The 19,011-nt window shown below is 51.0% G+C and overlaps 1 protein-coding gene across 8 annotated transcripts in view; it reads left to right on the top strand.

Annotated features, from left to right (window-relative positions):
* The window catches only part of TSPAN11 (tetraspanin 11), a 70,412-nt gene that overhangs the window by 25,972 nt on the left and 25,429 nt on the right, over positions 1 to 19,011 (top strand). For 6 of the 8 annotated variants that reach the window (XR_012420113.1, XR_010579346.2, XM_065523980.2 and 3 more), the window contains exons 2-3: positions 1,846 to 1,940; positions 11,533 to 11,724. Coding sequence is in view for 6 of the 8 variants with exons in the window: in XM_065523980.2 (XP_065380052.1) it covers positions 1,857 to 1,940; positions 11,533 to 11,724 (276 nt within the window). In the remaining 2 variants the exon portion in view is untranslated. The remainder of the gene's footprint in view (positions 1 to 1,845; positions 1,941 to 11,532; positions 11,725 to 19,011) is intronic. The other 2 variants (XM_074006548.1, XM_074006549.1) reach the window with 1 other exon arrangement.

Genomic DNA, 19,011 nt, shown 5'->3' on the forward strand with positions numbered 1-19,011 from the left:
GTGGCCCTGCCTGGGAGGGGAGGGGTGTGCGCAGGGGGAGAGACTGCAGACAGGAGTGGCCAGGCCCCACAAACTATGCCACTCGCTAAGGGCCTGCGGTGGCCCAGGAGACGCTGCACCTGCTCTCTTGTCAGGACTGACTGCATGACCGTGAAATCGCTCCCGTTACATCCCCTGGCCGACACCATCCACGGCCATATCTTATAGGCTTTCTTTTTTTTCTCCTTCTGTATTTATTCTACCACCCTACCTCGAAAACTAAATTGGAGAAAAATGAGTTTTGTCTTTTTTTAACGAGAAGACTAGCAGTCTTAAATTGCCTTCTTCAAAGTCTGCAAATAGAAATCACAAATAAGTCAGCCACATTGTCTTTTCTCTCTTCCTCTCTTCCTGTCTCAGTGAGCCCATGAGCTTGAAATAAGAGGCAGAACAGTGGCTCAGAGGAAATAACTGGGGCGTGGCCAAGCACCAGTCCAGGAGGCAAGAACAGGATGAAAGGAGGGCCCAACTGGGGGTTGGAAATAATGGAGGAAGAGATGGAAATGCTAAATCCCCCTGGCCCAGCCCATATGTCTTCTCTGCAGGCCCAGCAGCCATGGTCCATTATAAGACTGAACAGGATGACTGGCTGATCGTCTGCCTGAATAAGCATAAGCTGTGCCTCATTGCTTATGGTTCTGAAATAAAAGAGGTTCCCAAAATGGGGGTAATTTCTTAAAGACCAACTACTCTGTGAGTGTGGGTGTGCACGTTCCCGGGGCAAATGTAGCTCAAGAAGGGGAAACTACAAAGGCTTCAGACTTTCTGAGGTTCAGACAGAGAAGCAAACAAGATTACCAGGCACAGTAGGCCCTCTCTGCCTTTATCACCACCGTCGATGTCATACTTCCCAGAGAGTCCATCAGTGGGTGTCAGGACAAGAGAGAGCATGGTGCTGGGGTAAAGACGGGAGTTTTAGGACTGGAGTCTTAGGCCGTCACCCCAGTTCTATGACATGTAATAATGGGTAACATTGATTGAACACTTACTACATGCCAAGGACTATGTTAAACACTTCACATAGATTATTTCATTTAATCCTCAAAACAACCCTATGATATATGTGTCATTATCCCCACTTACAGATGAGAATGCTGAGGGATGGGAGGTCACATAACTTGCCCAAAGTATCACACATCTTGTGACAGATCAGGGTGTGAACCCAGGGAGTCAGACTCCAGGGGCTCTTGTACTTCTTCCTGCCAAACCACCAGGCCTGTCTGGGCCTGCTTCCTCATCTGGAAAGTCAAGCTGCAGCAGCCAGGTTGGGTGGACTGGGTGATCACTGGGGCCCTTTCCAGCACAGGTGCTCTGCTCTGGGGTTCATGCCGCACCTGTGGATTCAGAGTCCTTTTCAAATGATGCAGAGTGCAAGTTTCCTATGCAAAGTAGTGATGCTGAATATGTGTGTGTGTGTGTGTGTGTGTGTGTGTGTGTGTGTGTGTGTGTGTGTGTGTGTGTAAGACAGGTAAACTTGTGTCCTGCAACCCTGATGAGACAGGACAAGAGATTAAGAATACAGTAAGACCAGCGCAAAGTCTGTGGGAGAATTGTAGGTTAGAACTTTGTCAGGAGGACAAAACTGACATCTAAAGTTCTGGAAGATTCTGCCCCACCTCACCTCTATTTGATGTCCTTAGCAATTCCCAGATCTTTGCTCCATGCTACCCATGCATAGCCTCAAAGTCCCCCGGCAGATAGGTTAATGAGCTCTTCGAAGGGAACCTTGCCAAGATCCTCTGGCACTGGGAAGGACAAGGTGGTTCTTGGTGATTCCCTGGCCCAGCATATGTGTCTTCTCTGCAGGCCCAGCAGCCATGGCCCACTATAAGACTGAGCAGGACGACTGGCTGATCGTCTACTTGAAGTACCTACTCTTTGTCTTCAACTTCTTCTTCTGGGTGAGTGAATTTTGCACACACATCCTCTTCCCAGAACACTGAATGAGTCAAGCCACCTTTTTTTTGTGTCACCACTTTGAGGTTGATATCTTCCAAATCAAAGATCAACGATCAACCATGGATGAACTCTTCCCACTTTAAAGCGAATATGTACATTTGCTACTGAGAAGGAAGAGAAGAATTGGGTCTGCAGGTTGGCATGGAGTTCGTACCACCTGGTATCTGAATAGAGGCACAAACATAAAAATAAGCTTTGTGTTCCAGCCCTACTGTATGAAGGGTCCAGTTCTTTCTTCCCCACTAACTTGTTGCACCAGTGCCTTTTGGAAAATGTGACTGCCTGAAATAATAACTTGTTTTCCACTGAAGTCCATTCGCCTTTCATGGTTAACATTCTCCAGGCCCAGGGCAGAGAAACAGAAGTCCTGGAGGCTCCGACTACTGCTGCCTGTGATGAAAATGATCTCTATGGCGACTCCCCTCAGGAGCCTCTCTGGGTGAGGTCTTCCAGAGGGGTGTAGTCTGTCCACTTGAAGCAATCATCTGGGTAATTGGGAGCAGAATACCATCAGTTCCCGAAAATAGACACTGGAATGTATATATTTGTTACGACAGTCTCACTAAATTTGAGAAGGTAGAAGGGTGACAAGAGTGCAGGCTTTGCAGGCAGCTGGACCCATGCTCTGCTGACTACTAATGGTGGAGCCTTGGGCAGGCTACTTAACTTCCAGGAATCTGTTTCCCCAGCTACAATTCAATGATAAATTCTAGCCTGTTGGGGTTGCCTTCAATGAATGTAGTATTTTGAATATATTAGATGTCAAATGCCTAAAAATACCAGCCAATCAACCCATGATAAGGCATAGCTGGGCTTCCTGCTACCATGGTAAGGGAGAAGACACTTGACAGAGTCTTAGAAGCATCTCAGAAAGGCAAGTGCAAAGGTGGGGGACATGTCTGAGTTTTCTGGGTCTTTCCTACAGGGGCTTGCTTAAGATTGGAAAAGACCATGACGTGAGAGTTTAGGGTGGGTAGACATGGCAAGGCAAGAGTTCTGAAGAGCCTTGGAGAATAGACCAGTCATTAGATGCTATCTATTAAAAAGTTGTGCAGTCTGCTATTTGTTTAAATGTTTGTAAAGTTCCTGAAAGGAATAATAAAATAATTTGTCACTTTTACCTTCCTGGACGAGAGTTTCCTGCAATACTGAAGTCGTGACGATGAAGATGGTGCAGTAATAAAGCTGTGTTGATATGGATAGGAAACTGTGTGGTAGAGATGGTTTCCATTCTGAGGGACAAATCCAATAGGGCGATAAGGATTCTTGCTAAGTAAGCATTTCTTTTTAAGAATAACTTTATTTCCTGATTATAAAAGTCTTATGTATCCACTACAGATAATCTCTAAAATATTAAAAAGTATCATAAAATGAAGATTGTTTTTATCTCACTATGTTCATTTCAAAGTGCCATACACTGGATGGCTTTAAACAACAAAAATTTATTCCCTCACAGTTCCGGAGGCTAAAAGTCAGAAATCAAGGTGTCACAGGGCCAAGCTCCCTATGAGACTTGGGTAGAATCTTTCCTTGCCTCGTCCCAGCTTCTGGTTGTGGCTGGTGATTCTTGGCACTCCTTGGCTTGTGGCTGCATCGCTACAGTCTCCAAAGCCTCTGTCATCACACACTGTTGTCCCTGTGTGTCTCTGTCTTCACGTGACATTTTCTTCTTACAAGGACACCAGTCATGTTGGATTAGGACCCACCCTAATGACCTCATCTTAACTTGATTACATCTGTGAATATCATATTTCCAGATAAGGCCACATTCTCAGGTACCAAGGGTAAGGATTTCAACATATCTTTTGGGGGACCCAGTCCAACCCAAACCACTGGCCACCCCAGGAACAGCCACTGTTGACATTCCCTCTAGACTTTGCTTTGATCAGGGCAGGAGATGGTGGTGACTTGCACTGTGGGAGTGTCAATGGGGATCTAAGTATTTGCAGAGAGTGAAGGGATTTAAAAGGTGAAATTGTCAAGATTGAGTCCTTAACCTAAAAAGGCATCTGGGACGTATGGATGGTGGATGGTAGAGCTCTTCATTGTAAACAGGAGACCAAGGTTCAACCTCAGTCTCCAATAGCGCTGGCTTTAAGACTTTTGGGATCATGTCCCATGTAAGATATACGTGGAAGCATAAGAAATAGTTATGTGAAACATTGTTCACCAAAGTAAGTTTACCCTTATGTTGCGTGATGCGCTCAGATTTTTTTTCTATTTTGATTATTTCCTTCTTTTTGTTTTTAGTGCAGCTTACAACCCACTAAACTTAATCACAACCCTAATGGGTCACATTCCAAAGTTTGAAAAATTCAGAGTCATCTTCACCTCCACCTGAACGAGGTCAGACTTCAGATGGCAATCCTTCCCCACCACCCTGTCCCTCACTCCCGCCTCCCGCCCCGGCCTCCACCACCTAGAATTTCAGTTAAGCTGGTGTTGATTGGATGATCCTACAGAGCAGGGAAGGAACCAAAAATGCTGACACTTTCTTGCCTCCTTTGCAACCGTAAAAGAAAATGTGGTCCAGGGTTTCCTCTGTGGCCACCCAGGAGATGTGTTTCTTTCCCCTCCCTTTTCTTCCATGGCTCCCTACGGCTCCCATCGCCCCTGCAATGGTGTTCTCTAACTTCTTATTTTAGTCAGCCGCTTGGCTGTGTTAATAATCAAAACTTTTCTAGCCTCTCAGGCGCTCTGCCAGGCTATGGGGAGCACTGAGGAAGCAGCTGCTCCCTTGCCTGGAGAGGCTGCCTCTGCTCCACAAGCTGTGTCCCGCCCTTGAGCATTAGCTGAGGCCTTGGTATTTCCTCAGGGACCAGGGATACATGGGGCTAAGACAGGTAGCAGAGAAGACGGAGGACTTGAGCCCCAGCAGGGGAGTGAGATGACTTGAGAGCATCACTTCGGGAGTCAGGGAGGCCGTGGGAGCGAAGCACCTTCTGCCGAGGCTCAAAGCCCTTCTCTTGGTACATCGACATCCCACCGAATGTGGCCACTGCCCACTTTCCAGGCTTGCCATCTAAGAAAGAGCAGGTGATGGCTTTTCTGCTACACCCCTACTTGAGATGCTGAATGGCCTGGGACCACCGCCCCCCCACCATGGTCTTCTGCCCCTCTGTGCTGTCAGGATCTGCTGGGAGACAGAGTCACAGTTGAGGGGGATGTGCACTTGGTCTGCACAGCGCCATGGCAGATGAGACAAGTCAGGACGAAGCCTACAGTAACCCCTTCTAGCTGCTCTGCTGTAGCTCAGGACTCTAGGCCTGCTGTAGCCCAGACACCAGTGACTTGCTTCCCAGGCCAAGCAGCTTCGTTGTGGGTCAGCAGCCCAGTTGGTTAAATGGGCACTAAACTGAGCATTAGGATTCTTAATTTCTGCTCTCCACACTTCCTTTGGCCTTCTTGTGGGACTGTGGAAAACTCACTTCTCTCCAGGCCTTGGTTTCTCCATCCAGAATATAAAAGGGGTTGAAATCAATCTGTCCCTTCCTCCCTCCCTCCCTTCCTCCCCTGCTTCCTTCTGTCCTCCTGTCCTCCCTTCCTCCCTCCCTCCCTCCCTTCCTTCTTTCCTTCCTTCCTTCCATCCATGTGTAGCCCTCTGCTAGGGATATTAAGATGAACGAGATTTAATCAAGAGGCTAAAAGAGGAGGCACACAAGGTATCCAATAAAATAAATAGACTATGAGTGTAATTATACAAACATGTGCAAGACATGGAGTTGGTACAGAGGACAGAATGATTTGCTGGGAGATGGGGCAGGGACAGCTCCAAGGAAGGTTTCCTCGGGGCTCTGAGCTGGGTTTGGAAGATGAACAGATGATCATATGTTCCCTCCCAGCTCCACCCTTCAGTAAGACTCATGAGATTTTGCTCTTGTTATAGGGGTAGATGGGAGTGGGGAAGACAGCAGAGGAGGTAGTGTTCTGAGGTTAAAGGCAGAGAGCCAAAAACAAGGATGCCTCAAAGTGGAAAATAGCCCTTAGCATGACAAGCCTATCCTTGAAGATTCCATAAACCAAGGCAGCAGGAGCATGGGCACAGCCGGAGAGAAATGCATGCCTGGCACTCAGAGAAGGTCGTTCATGAGGAGGGTGAGCAGCAGCACCTGATGCATGCTTTTGTGTGCCCTCCTGGAGAGCTCGGCAGCTCGGGCGTGGGACTGGGGTGCCTGCCTGCGTGTGGGCATAGGGCTCAGCTGTGCTGTATCAGGACTGCAGCCCAGGGTTCAGCTGACTGTTCTGATGTGGGAATGGGAAACCATTCTTTAAAAGAAGTTGAGTCTTGTTCAGACCTGGTCTCCCAGTCCTCTCCCTGAGCCCCCACGCTGTGTTTGCTCCCCATATTAGACCCATTCACTTCTCCTTCATAGCACCCTGGTGATTACTAAGTCAGGTCTTTCAACCCAGTGTCCTACAAGTGATCCTGGGGCAGGGGCAGTGGCAGTGTCAGGCATGGGCCCCATGATGGCCCAAGAGCCTGGCATCATCATAGCAGGTGCACAGTGGGTATTGGTTGAAAGAAGGAATGAGAGTAACCAAGCATCAGTCTGTCCTTAAGATACCTAGGGCGCAACCCCAGCCTTTCCAGGAGCCTCTTCTTAATGACCCAGAGAAAAACCCATTCCTCACTGGGACTGCTGGGACTTTGTAGACTGCCCCTTTAAAAATCAAAACAGCCATAAAGCAGGAAAGAGAAACACTAGCTGTTGCCCTAGGAGCTCAGCAGACAGAGGCAGGTAGGGGAGCAGGTGCCATTTCCACAGCCCTCTGCAGAGCCCCATCCACTGAGTCCCACACTCACTGGGGCGGCTCCCCGGTGCCAGGCCGTGTGCTGGGCTGTGTTCTGAGGGGAGTGAGGGGCCCCCTGCCCCAAGTGCCGAGGGCTGCTGTGAAGTGAGCAGCACCACAGGCTTGCAGGAGAGGGATGAACTCACCTGCCCAGGACAGTCAGAGCAGGTGCCACACTCAAAATCTCAAAATGGGCCTTAGAGGGTGTGTAGGAGTTCAATGGAAAAGGAAGGGCAGAGAGAACAATGTGTGAAAGGTGGGCAGGAATAAGAGCCTCCCTGAGGCCCACAGAGGCTGTCTTGCTTATCCAAATCCACACAGCCAGTAAACAGAGGGGCTTGGACTCAGACACCGCGCCACGTCCCAGAGTTCACCCTATTTCCCACTCTGCTAATAGTGCCTGAGTTATTAGGTAACCACACTGTTTTCAAGAAAAAGCAACTACTTAGTTCAAAGTGATTAAAACCCAGGAAAAAAAAATACAAAAATTAGCCAGGCGTGGTGGCACGCCCCTGTAATCCTAGCTACTCAGGAGGCTGAGGCAGGAGAATCTCTTGAACCTGGGAGGCAGAAGTTGCAGTGAGCCGAGATCTCACCATTGGTCTCCAGCCTGAGTGACTGAGGAAGACTTCGCCTCAAAAAAAAAAAAAATACAACCCAGGTGTGGGGGAAAGAAAATACCAGAAGATGATGCCAAAAAGTCAGGTTAAGGCCAGACAGTAAGAGCCCCGAGGCCATGTGAAAGAGTTTTTGGGCTGGGTGCCCTGGGCGTGGGAGCTGGTGGGGACTTCTCAGCCGGGGGTGCCTTGGGGGATCAGCCTGTGGCTGGAGCAGGAGTCAGGAGCCGGCAGCCGACTGTGGTGGGGAACCAAGTTGGGCAGTGTGGCGGGGAAATGGAGACAGGTTTGAGGGCAGAGGGGAATTGGCACATGGTTGTCGTTGAGAGGAGGAGGAGCCTATAGTGACCCTGCGGTGTCTGAGGTTGGTAGGTGATGGCACCATGGATGAGACTGAGCAGGGAGGAGGAGCACAGATGATGAGTGTGGTTCCCATGGGTGAGCTCCTGTCCAACCCCAAAGGCTTTTCAGTCCAGTGTGGGGCTTGGCATGTAGCAGGTGGCCAGTAAACACAAAGTCTGCTATCACCCTGTGCACTTCCCGTCACCCTGTGCATTTCCCGCATCCTGAGCCATGGGCTCCTCCTCACTGAGCGTGGAGAACTCCCCTGCCCAGAGGATCCTTCTGTATTGGGATTCAAGTGGTCCTGGCTCCTGCCCCATCCCTTTCCTTCCCTCATTGTGGAAGCCCTGTGGTAGCAAGACACAAAGAAAAACGCCTACAGTCACTTTTATACTCTCTGCCTGCTTTCCTCCAGGTCTGCTGCCTTATTTCTCTCAGCCCTTAGGCATGTGCAGCCACTCAGGTTAATGCTTCACCCCATCATGTTTCTTTCCTATGAATGGAAAGTTCCTAAAATTACACAGCAGGGGTGGCCTGCTCCGCCCCTCCTGGCCGGCTTGCATCCTCATTGCCTGGCTTCACCCTCCGCAGGGCTTGCCGGCTAGTCAGCCACAGGCTATGGCTTTGAAAAATGTAGTTATTGCCTAGGCCTGGTGGCTCACGCCTGTAATCCCAACACTTTGGGAGGCCGAGGTGGGTGGATCACCTGAGGTCAGGAGTTCGAGACCAGCATGACTGACTTGGTGAAACCCTGTTTCTACTAAAAATACAAAAATTAGCCAGGTGTGGTGGTGCATGCCTGTAATCCCAGCTACTCAGAAGGCTGAGGTGGGAGAATTGCTTGAAAACCTGTGAAGTGGAGGTTGCAGTGAGCCGAGATCGCACCACTGCACTCCAGGCTGGGCGACAGAGCAATAAAAAAAAAAAAAAGAAAAGGAAAATGTGGTTATTACCCTCACGGAATACCACACCAGTTTCTGTAAAGAGCCAAATACTGTTGAATCAACTGTATGCCAATGGTTGTTGAATAGTTCAGTGGTGTCAGATCTTTCCCCACCCCATCAGTCCCTCTTCCTGCCTCTTCTGCTGCTCTCTGCTGACTTAGGCAGTTTCCAGATGGCTTGAGTGACAGCCAGGAGCCACTGGTTCAGAACCATCTTGCCGGAGGTTCTTTGGCAGAAGCTTGACCTCCAGTACTAAGAGGGGCAGTTTAACCATGTGGAAGGGACCTCAGAGATGTTCCCATCCAGTGCCCCCAGTTTACAGATGAAGAAACTGAGGCTTAGAGGGGCTGCGTGTGGTTAGTCAGGCGCACAGTCAGAACTAGAACCCAGGCTGCTGACTTCTGTCCTCCCGTGACCCCCTCTGGTGACCCATCCAACAGTGAGCAGTGTTCATTTTCCTGCCCAGAGAAAAGCTTGTTTTCTAAAGAGATGACCATGTCCCAAGCAGGTCTTCTGAAGGAATGAAACCTTCTCATTCCTTACAGCTAAGCCTAAGGACTGGGACGGGTGGAGGCCCTCAAAACATTAGATCCTGGGAAAAGCAATCAAAGGGCTTCCCAGTAGTTATAGGCTGGGAACCACCTAGATAAGCCTGGGAGAGGGGTGGAGGCCCTCAAAACATTGGATCCATGGGGAAAAGTAATCAAAGGGGTTCTTAGTAGTTACAGGTTGGGAACCACTGGTCTAATACATCCCTTATTTAGGAGATGAAGAAGCTGAGGTCCAGAGAGAGGTTAAGGGACTATGTTGAGGTCACACCGCTAGTTATGCAAAGTTGGGACCCTCACCCAAGCCTTCCAGGCATGCTGAAGGGGGCAAAAAGAATTCCATGCAGGATATTTGGCTGCAAACCCTCACTTGTTGACCCAAATTCAGGAAATCCCTCACTGGTCATGGAGGTTGTGTGAGCCACAGATAACCTATACCCACAGAGAATTTTAAAACCTATTCTAGGATTTCACTGAAGCTAAGATATCAGTGGTAAGATACACTATTTGTTTTTTTGTACCACTAAGAAAAACTGCCAAGTATAATTATAAAATACCATCAGTCATAAGATACATCCCAATTGTAGAGATGTTAAAATGTGAGAGAAAAATGTGTGCATCATGGAATTGAAGAAATCTGCGTGATAGCCACTCCCATTCTGTTTGCTGTAGCCCAGATGGTGTCCTTCCACCTGGCTCTTTCACCTGGTGGAGGTGCCAGTGGAGATAAAATGGCACTTTGAAGAAATAGTATCTGTTACAAACGGAGAAGTAGAGGAGCAGGCCCAGCCCAGTCTGTGGGATCTGGGTAGAATCGTGGATTTGCTCTCTCAGGAGACGTGGGTTTGAATCTCAGTTCTGAAACTCTAATGGTGTCGTCTTGGGCACATTCTTATTCTCTTCAAGCCTCAATTTCCTCATCTGCACAAGGCAGAATATGTGCCCTGCCACCCTGCTGCATGCCCACAGAACTGTTGCAAAGCTCAGAAGAGAAAATGGTAAATATGTGTTTGTTAGATCCACAAATGTCTGTGAATGCCCAGAAGGAGAACTGGGAAATGACAGGGTAGGTTGTGTGGAGTCTTCCTGGGGCAGATGGGGAGCTCCTCTCGGCAACAAGGCTCAGGGGGCATGGACAGGGCCCAGGGCACTTCTCTAGCTTTGACCACACCCAGGACCCCTTGAGGAAGCATTCCTCACCCATTAGAGGAAAGAGACCCATCCTTAAATGGGGGCAGGGAGACTAGCCGGCAGAAGTCCACCTTCCCAGGAGCAGATGGCAGAGATAGTCAGAGGTCCCAGGGGTTCTGTCCCCAAATCCTGGGCAGACACCCTCGTACTCCCCACCTGGCACGCTGAAGATGCTGTGCATGTGTGCATACACACACATTATGCCCTGCTGGGTCCAACAGTCACAGAAAGCGTAACTTGGCTTCATTGCAAATAGAATCAGCCAAGCCGAGCCATCCCTGCCCTATTTCCCAACTCCAGTTTCTAAGGAGGCGTCCCCCCATCTGCAAGTCAGGAGGGTCCTATCTATCCCTCCCTTCTTCTCCGGACCAAAGGAGAATCAGACAGTTAGCAAAAAAGTTTCTCCTCCTGCAGTCCCAGGCGGCTCCAGCCTGTCAAGCACCCTGACTCGTCAATCATGGAGGCAGCGTGACTGAGTGGGCAGGCCCTGGGCTCTGAGTTCTCGTCCTGCCTCTGCCCCTACCCCTGCCCCCAACTAGAGGCAGGACCTCGGGCAATTTACCTTTCCCCCATGGGTCTCAGTTTCTTCCTATGTATAGTAGGGATAAAAAGCCCAGCTGTGCTTCCCAAATGGGCAAACATAAGGATTAAACAAGGGGCGGTGCTGGAACAAGCCCCACAGGGGAAGTGTGGACAGAGGGAAGGAGTGCTTTGAGGGAAGAGGAACCAAGGGTGGCAGGAGTTGGGGAGGTGAAAAGTCAGGGAGGCAGAGGGACTCAGATACGTTGGTCATCGCTGAAACTGCAGTCCTCTCCCCCGGCCTCATATGCAGTAGGCCACCACAGTAAAAAGCACCGAATTCACAGTCGGACCTGGATTCCAAACCTGGCTCTATAGGCTGCTTACCTTGGACAAGTCTCCTAACCTCTCTCAGCCTCGATTTCCTCATCTATAAAATTGGGTAACCATACCATTCTCGCCTCCTTTGGAGGAATGAATGAGCCGGTGCAAAAGAAGTGCCTGGTGCCCTGTGGGCATTGAATAAATGGCAGCTGCTGAGGCCCCCACCACCCCCTGCTCTAACCCAGTGGTCTCCTGCAGGTCGGGGGAGCAGCCGTCCTGGCTGTGGGCATCTGGACCCTGGTGGAGAAGAGTGGCTACCTCAGCGTCCTGGCCTCCAGCACCTTTGCCGCCTCCGCCTACATCCTCATCTTTGCGGGCGCACTTGTCATGGTGACCGGCTTCCTGGGCTTCGGTGCCATCCTCCGGGAGCAGAAGGGCTGCCTCTCCACGGTCAGTGCCCACCCCGTGCTTGGCAGGGAGGGGGAGCCCTGCACCACCCAGTCAGGTTTCCAGCAAGCGAGAGGGGCCCCAGCCCTGGAGTGGGAGGGGCTGAGGCTGTGGGAGAGCCAGAGAGGGGGTGGCGGCTCCTGGGTCTGGTGTTTGCCACGGTCTCCAGGTTCCTAGGACCCAAGCAAGCAGGGCCGTCTCAGTAGCTGCAGTGGCAGCTCCTTCTCCACATCTCCATCTCTGTCTCCTTCTCCCACTCCCCTTCTGCCTCCTCCTCCATTTCTTCTCCTCTTCTTCCTGCTCCTCTCCTTCTTCCCCTCCTCTCTACCCTTCCCCTCATCCTTATCCCTTTTCCTTCTCATTCTCTTTCTCCTCCTACTTGCCCTCCTCCCCTTCCTCTCCCTCCTTCCTCCTCTTCCTCCTCCTCTTCCCCTTCCTCCTTCTAGGTTTTATTATGGCAGTTTTCAAAGATATACAGAAATAATGAGTGTTTTTCATGAAGCTCTGTCTTCCCTTCACCCAAAGTTCAACAATTACCATCTCATAGCCGATCTTGGTTCCATCCACTCTCTCACCTGCATCCTGCCCGCTTCCTAACCCCAGGGTGGTTCTGAAACAGTCCCAGACAGCATGTCATCTGTTAGTGTTTCAGTGTGTACCTCTAAAACTTCAGGACCCTCTTCTAGAAAACGTGATAACATTACCATTATCACATTTTAAAACAATTAACAGTCATTCCTTAATATCATGAAATACCCAGGCAGCTTCACATCTTCCCAATTGAACCATAAGCTGTCATTGTGTTTACATTTGAGTTAGAATCTAAATTAGGCTCATGTGTTAAAACTGGTTGCTTATCTCCTAAGTCTCCTAAACTGAAGGCCCCCAGAGTTTGGATTTTGAGCTATTTTCCAGCAGGTGGGACATGTGTGCTGAGAGCCAGCCACGCCACCACCCACCCCCACATGGGGCCTACCATGAGGATTTCCAGCAGGGCGATGCAGGTCGGTCAGCTGAGGTCCTTGAGAGCCACGTAGCCCATCCCAGATCTGACCAACGTAGCCGGATGAAGGCACATGACATGACTGACTAAAACCAGGCATGTAGGGTATCTAGGGATATTCCCTGTGGGTGGCACTGACTAGCCATGAGGTTTACGGGGATCAGTGCAGTTGGGCCCAGAGAGAGAACCCCTCTCCTCTGCAGTGTCAGCAAGCCTGTTTGTATCCTGTCTGGCTCTGCACCCCTTAGCAAGTAGGGCCTTCAGCCTGGCCTCAGGCTTCAGGCTGGGCCTCTGGACCTCAGGCCTGGAGGTCTGCCCATGAGCAGGCTGCTGAGCCGCCTGCCCTCACCTGCCTCCTTCCTTCCGTTGGGTCATCTAGTTCGGAGAGGACAGAACTCACCTCTGGACAGCTCGAGAAGGAATGCAGAAGCCCCCACCGAGCACCTTCCTTCTGACCCAGAGCCATCTGTCCTGGTTCTGTAGAGCCACTAAAGGCCAGTGCTCCTCTGCAGCACTGGGAAACAGGCCCTGCATTCCTCCCTGAGCCCAATTAGAACACAAATGGCCACTATTTACTAGAGCCACCTCCCTGTATCCTCACTACAGCAACCTGCAAAGTCCCGGTAATCTGAACTCTGTGCCAAGCAAGTGCCGTGCTCAACACTCATGCGCATCAACTCACTCAGTCCTCGCCCTGCCCCGAAGAGCAGCAACTCTTACTCTGTGTATGGACGGGGAAGAAACAGCAGAGGCAGGTGAAGCGGTTTGCCAGAGTCACCTGGCAGCTGTGTTCTTTTAGGTGATGGTCAGTCAGGTGTGGCCACAAGAGGGGGCACAGGAGAGGCACAGGACCACAGAGTTTACCAGATTCATAGGTCCTAGACCGAGCCTGTCCAACCCGTAGCCCACGGGCCGCCTGCAGCCCAGGACAGCTTTGAATGCGGCCCAATACAAATCCGCAAACTTTCTCAAAGCATGAGACTTTTTTGTGATTTTATTTTTCTTAGCTCATCAGCTATCATTAGCGTGTTTTATGTGTGGACCAGGGAAGCCAAAAGATCAGACACCCTGTCCTAGACAGATTCACTGCACACTCCACCAGGAGTGGGGTGGGGGGTCACACGGGTGGAGAACTAGGGCTCCCCAAGCAGGCAGGGAACAGAGAGTGAGTGTCAGGATGGCACCATCAGAAAAGGCAGGAGGGGATTCCATTGGTGCATTTGAATATCATTAGATCACAGTCAGGGGAGGGTAGCAAGGGGAACCTGTAGCAGGGCCAGCCCTGGTGTATCTGCTTACCCCAGCAGGTGCGCACAGCCCGCATGTAGGGATGTGGAGGCAGAAGAAATGCAGAGTTTTAAAATGCATGATACACACTGCTGGTGAGCAGCATGTGGTCTGCCTCCAAGCCCACGCTGTCACCCACCTCACTCTTCTGCATCCAAAGAGGTCATATTCACTCCCATTTTCCAGATGACGAAACTGGGCTGAGATGTGGAGCAAGTAATGCCTGGAGCTGGACTGTGCATTACAATCTGTTGGAATCACCTCTAAGAGTCTGCTTCCCTGGGGAGGACAAGCCTGATGGGAGGCAGAGGGACCAGAGGCCAAGGGGGAGGATGTGTGCAGGGCACACCCTGCCCTCCATCTCTGGAGAGGTCTTCATGAAACAGTGGCTTTCAGAGATCTGGTTGGTAACAAGGGAGGGCTCCTTGCAGCACCTAGCCCAGAACCCTAGGGCAAGATATGGGGGTATGGTGGGGGGACCCTAGAAGCCTCAGGTATCTCAGTGCCTCCTTGCTCCCATTATAGTAAGGAAAGAACAGCACACCTGGGTCAGAGCATATTCAGTTTAGAAGGGACCTCGAGGGTCACAGAGTCCAGTGCTCCATCCAAAGGTTACAGGCTGAACGACAGTGTCTGGGTGAGTGTGTGGGTCACCCAGGCATTAGTGGGAGACACTCAGAATTATTGGAGTGTTTGGAGAATAGTGTAATCATAGGAGCTCTTCTCCTTGGCCATCTCAAAGGCCAGAAGGGAAACCTAAGCTTTAGCACCTGACCACGCTGTGCTCTCCAAGCCACCGATCACAGCCTCCCATTCCACACTTCCTCTCACACCATCCATTCATGAGATCTGTCCAGACATCCAGGCTGATCCATGAAGAATGAACGTCTTCAGCCTCTGCATCTCAACCTGGCTGTCACTTAGTCTAGGCGGCCTGCCCAGAGGGAACCAAGCCCTGTGCCTGGGCCATGCAGGAGAGATGTGGAGAGTCAGTGAAGGTCAGGGCCTTGTGCTTGCCTAAAGGCTTGCTGCGCACCTCTTGCCCTACCCTTCTGCACTTCAGGGAGTCAACAAAGTGAGCCTTATCCCTCTGGGGCTTGAGGCAGGGAGGGGTACAGCAGCTGTTGGACAGGCTGGTGCAAGATTCCCTGCTTCTTCTCAGCTCCAGTTTACCCTCTTCTGTAGAGACTTGTCTGCGTTCACTCCCATCCCACACAGTACTGGCGATCTCTCTGGTCCAAGTCACTAAACAGACACATCAGGGAGGCAACAGCTTGAAACTGAGGTCAGAAAAAAGTGTGCATGCACACACACACATGCATATGCACACACACACATGCATATGCACTCAGCCACCAATGCAGGACTGTGGAGACAGGCACCTCTGCCAGGGCACTAGCAAACAGCAAACTCCATGGCCTAGAAAGCTTTCTTTGCTTTGTCTACTCCTCTGAAAGAACCAGTGACAGAACTGGCCCAAGGACAGAGCAAGAGATAAAGCTGGGGATCCTGAGTAATTCACATCCTGGCCCAACAGCCCCTGAAACATCGAGCACTTGATTGTTTAAACCAAGAAGGTGGCTGTACAACCTTTCTTGGGCTAACACAAGTAGGAATTTTAAAACCCAGGCTCCTGTTTAGAGTCACGTGGTGTAGTTAAGGCAGTGTAAAAGTGCTCCATGCCTCTCAGCAGTTCCTTTCTGGTTCCATTTCATTTTGTCCCCTCCATGTCTCACTTCCATGTGAAATCTTGAATCAGCTGACAGGTGAGGGAAGCTCCAAAGGAGAAGGGCAGCGAGTCTATCACTAGACAAAGTGGTCCCTGAGGAGGAGAGGGAAAGATGAAAGCCCAGGCATCTGAATGACATGGGTCTACCTTGGATCGGGAGGAGCGTGGGAGAAGTTCCCAAGGAATGACCCAGAGGGAGACCATCCAGCTTCCACACAGGCACGAAGTCCGTCCTGGCACAGCCCTTTCTCCTCGCTCACCTGCAGCCCCTCAAGGTCACTTTCCCAAGAAGGAAGTGGCTGTCGGGGACAGAAATAGCACATCTCTGCCGGTGCTGAAATGATGATCAGCTTGGCACTGGAAATCTGCCGAGCAGGAACAGGAGTGGGGCCTCAATTATTCACACCAGATCTTTTTTAGCAAAGACTGCATGAGAGAGATCATTCAGGCCGTCTGAGCCTAGGGCCAAAGACCAGGACAGAGGCCACCTAGATCAAAAGAGAGGGATATTTTTAGAGTTTTGAATGGAGGCTCTGAAAACTTCTATATTTTAAGCCAAATGAAGATCATGGTGGATGATTCAAACTAAACTGGGTCTTTATTGGGCGTTCTTTTCTGTTTGGGGGATGGATTAAAAAGTAAGAAGTTCTAAAAACCAATTTCTGAAAACAAGGGGATCCAGAATTGCCACACCTCCATCAAATAGGCCAAGACTTGGTCAACCAGGGCACTAAAGTCCACAATCAGAGGTGAAAATATATGGGCTCGGGTTCAAAAGCTGGTTTCCGTGTACCTTGCCCAGCTTGCTCTGGGACCTCGGGTAAGTCACTCAGCTTCTGCCTGCCTCTTTGTGTTGCCATTTTATACAGGATGATGTGTGAGGTTAATGAAGAAGTATTTTCAGGTCTTAGGAAGTGAATCACCACATTATAAAAAGACGGTAAAAATGGGGCTCTAATGAACATCCGCATCACTATTGCCATCACCATGACCAAGCTCCCTTAAGAAGGAACCTAAATAAATAAGAGTTATTCTGAGGGCCATGGCTCCCAGGGCCCTGCAGCCTGAGCTGGGCCACATCCTCTGAAGTAGCTGGCGCTGATGGGAAGTTCAGGGTGAGGAGAGCCTGGGTCCCCATGCCTGGGAACTGGACTGTGTCCTCCCTGGCTCGTTTCTTACCTACATGTGCTGTTATGTTGCTCCACCAACCACCCAGCTCCAGGGTGGGCCTTGCCTCATCTGTTTGGTGGCTCTTTAACCTTTGAGTCCGCTGACCCCACCGTGCTCCAAAGGGAGCATTCTATAGCCAGGGCTTGGGGAACCCCGACCGCTCTCCAGCATGAGCCTTTCCTCATCCAGCGTGGCTTCTGCAATGCAGGCAGGGGAATGGACCAGGTGGCCTCAGAACCCTGAAGGATCCTTGGGAAGCAGGATGCAAACATCCCCGAGAGCTGGCCGCTCAAGAGACCCATAGGATCTGTGTTGACATCCACCCTTTTCGGGGTACAGCAGGCGTATCTGATCACCACAGTCCAGGAGCATTGTCTCGAAGGGGTGGTTCTACGGCCAATTAGCTTCCACCACCACCTCCCTCCAGTTTTCTGCAATGGATGCTCCATATTGCATGGATGGGACTGCCTAATTCATCAATAGCAACAAGCATTTCCAGCACATTCCTGGCAAGTCCTGCTCTGCTGGGCCCAAGGCAGGGTGAGAAGGGGAGGAAGGAAAAAGGCACCCTGACTTATTCTAGGCTTAGAGTCTAGTGAGGAGCACGAGGCGCCTGTATTAAAAGGCAAAGGACCATGCAGGCAGTTTAAATTTGTGTTGGATTTGGTCAGAGGCTCTGACCTCTCTGCGCTTTCCTTAACTTCCAGGCTGCCCTGTTCCATGGAGCCTGGTGTCTCCTCGTTCTTGGGAGCCTTCCCTTTCCACCCATAGCCAGTCCTGTCCTAGAATTAATTACCACTGCTCGGGACCCATCACCAGCCCTGTCCTGGGGTCCCTGCCACTGCTCCTTGTCCTACCCTTGCTCCTTCCTTGCACAGGTGCCTTCAGGCTGTACTATCTCTCCCACAGCCTGCAAGAAGACAGCCAATGGGAAAGTCTGGGTCCTTCCAGGGCACTGGGAGGGAGTAGCAATTGGTCACTTTCCTCATGCCTGAATCCACTGAACACCAGCATCCTCTGAGTTCCCTGCGCCGTGTCTGCCTATAGGGGGACTGGCCCTCATCACCCCAGCCAGCTGACCAGGGCCTGATGCCCAATCTGCGGGGCCACTGTCACTCAGCCTGTTCAGACTGGGCTCTCAGTCGTCCCAGCTTGAATCCTAGTAAACGCCTGTCTTTGGCCTGGAGTTCTGAAACTGTGTTCTCCTTCCATGACCCTCACCACCTCCTGGAACACACACAGTGCCATCTCCTTAGACCTCCAACATTTGGGCTGGAACATTGAAGTGCCTCAGCCACATTTTCTTGATGTGCCTCTGGAAGACTTGCTGCCTCCCCGAGACCCAGTTTTGTCCCTCCGTGCCTCTTCCAGCATGCCCTTACTCTGTCCACCGGTTTTCTGCACCCTAGCTCTGGCCCCCTTTTCTGCTCCCAGAGCCACATGTCAGTATCACACATTGGCCAGAGCACATTCTTGAGCCCTCACTGTAGAGCCGCTTCCAGGTGGAATGGCTGAATCCCAACCTTTGGCGTGGTTGCAGCTGGACGACCCAGGCGTTGAGCCCTGGGCTGGGGCCAGGAGGGGTAGAGGTTACCTCCATCTTTCTAAGAGTGACCCTTGGTTACAGGAATGGCTGAAGGCTCCCAAATCTACATCCTCTCTTTTCTGCACAAATGGGCCTGGCAGCTGCACCTCTGAGCCGACTGCAGTTAATGGTTAATTGCCAGAAAATAATTCACCCTGAGGCCGTTGCCACTGAAAAAGCTGGCTTCACTTTTCCTGTTTGGCGGGAGTGACCCTCCCTCCCTGACCCTCCCTCCGGCTTCCTCTGTAATCCTCTCACACACACAGCCAGCTGGGAGCCTCGGGCTGGGCTCTCCTCCCTGCAACTTAACCTTGGCAGGGTCTTGGGTTTTCTTTGGCTGTTGCTGCACTGTTCTGAGAATAGGCTAGTACCTCCCTCTCATCCCAACCTGCCTGGACTGCCTTGACTGGATGTGGCGTGGCAGGAAGCTTCACAAACCCTGACTATCTCTAATTACGCAGAATGGCTGGAGACACAGATGAGGAATGCTTCAGTGAAGCTCCCTTCTTTGTGGTA

The sequence above is a fragment of the Macaca fascicularis genome, chromosome 11 (assembly GCF_037993035.2).
Source record: "Macaca fascicularis isolate 582-1 chromosome 11, T2T-MFA8v1.1".
NCBI lineage: Eukaryota > Metazoa > Chordata > Mammalia > Primates > Cercopithecidae > Macaca > Macaca fascicularis.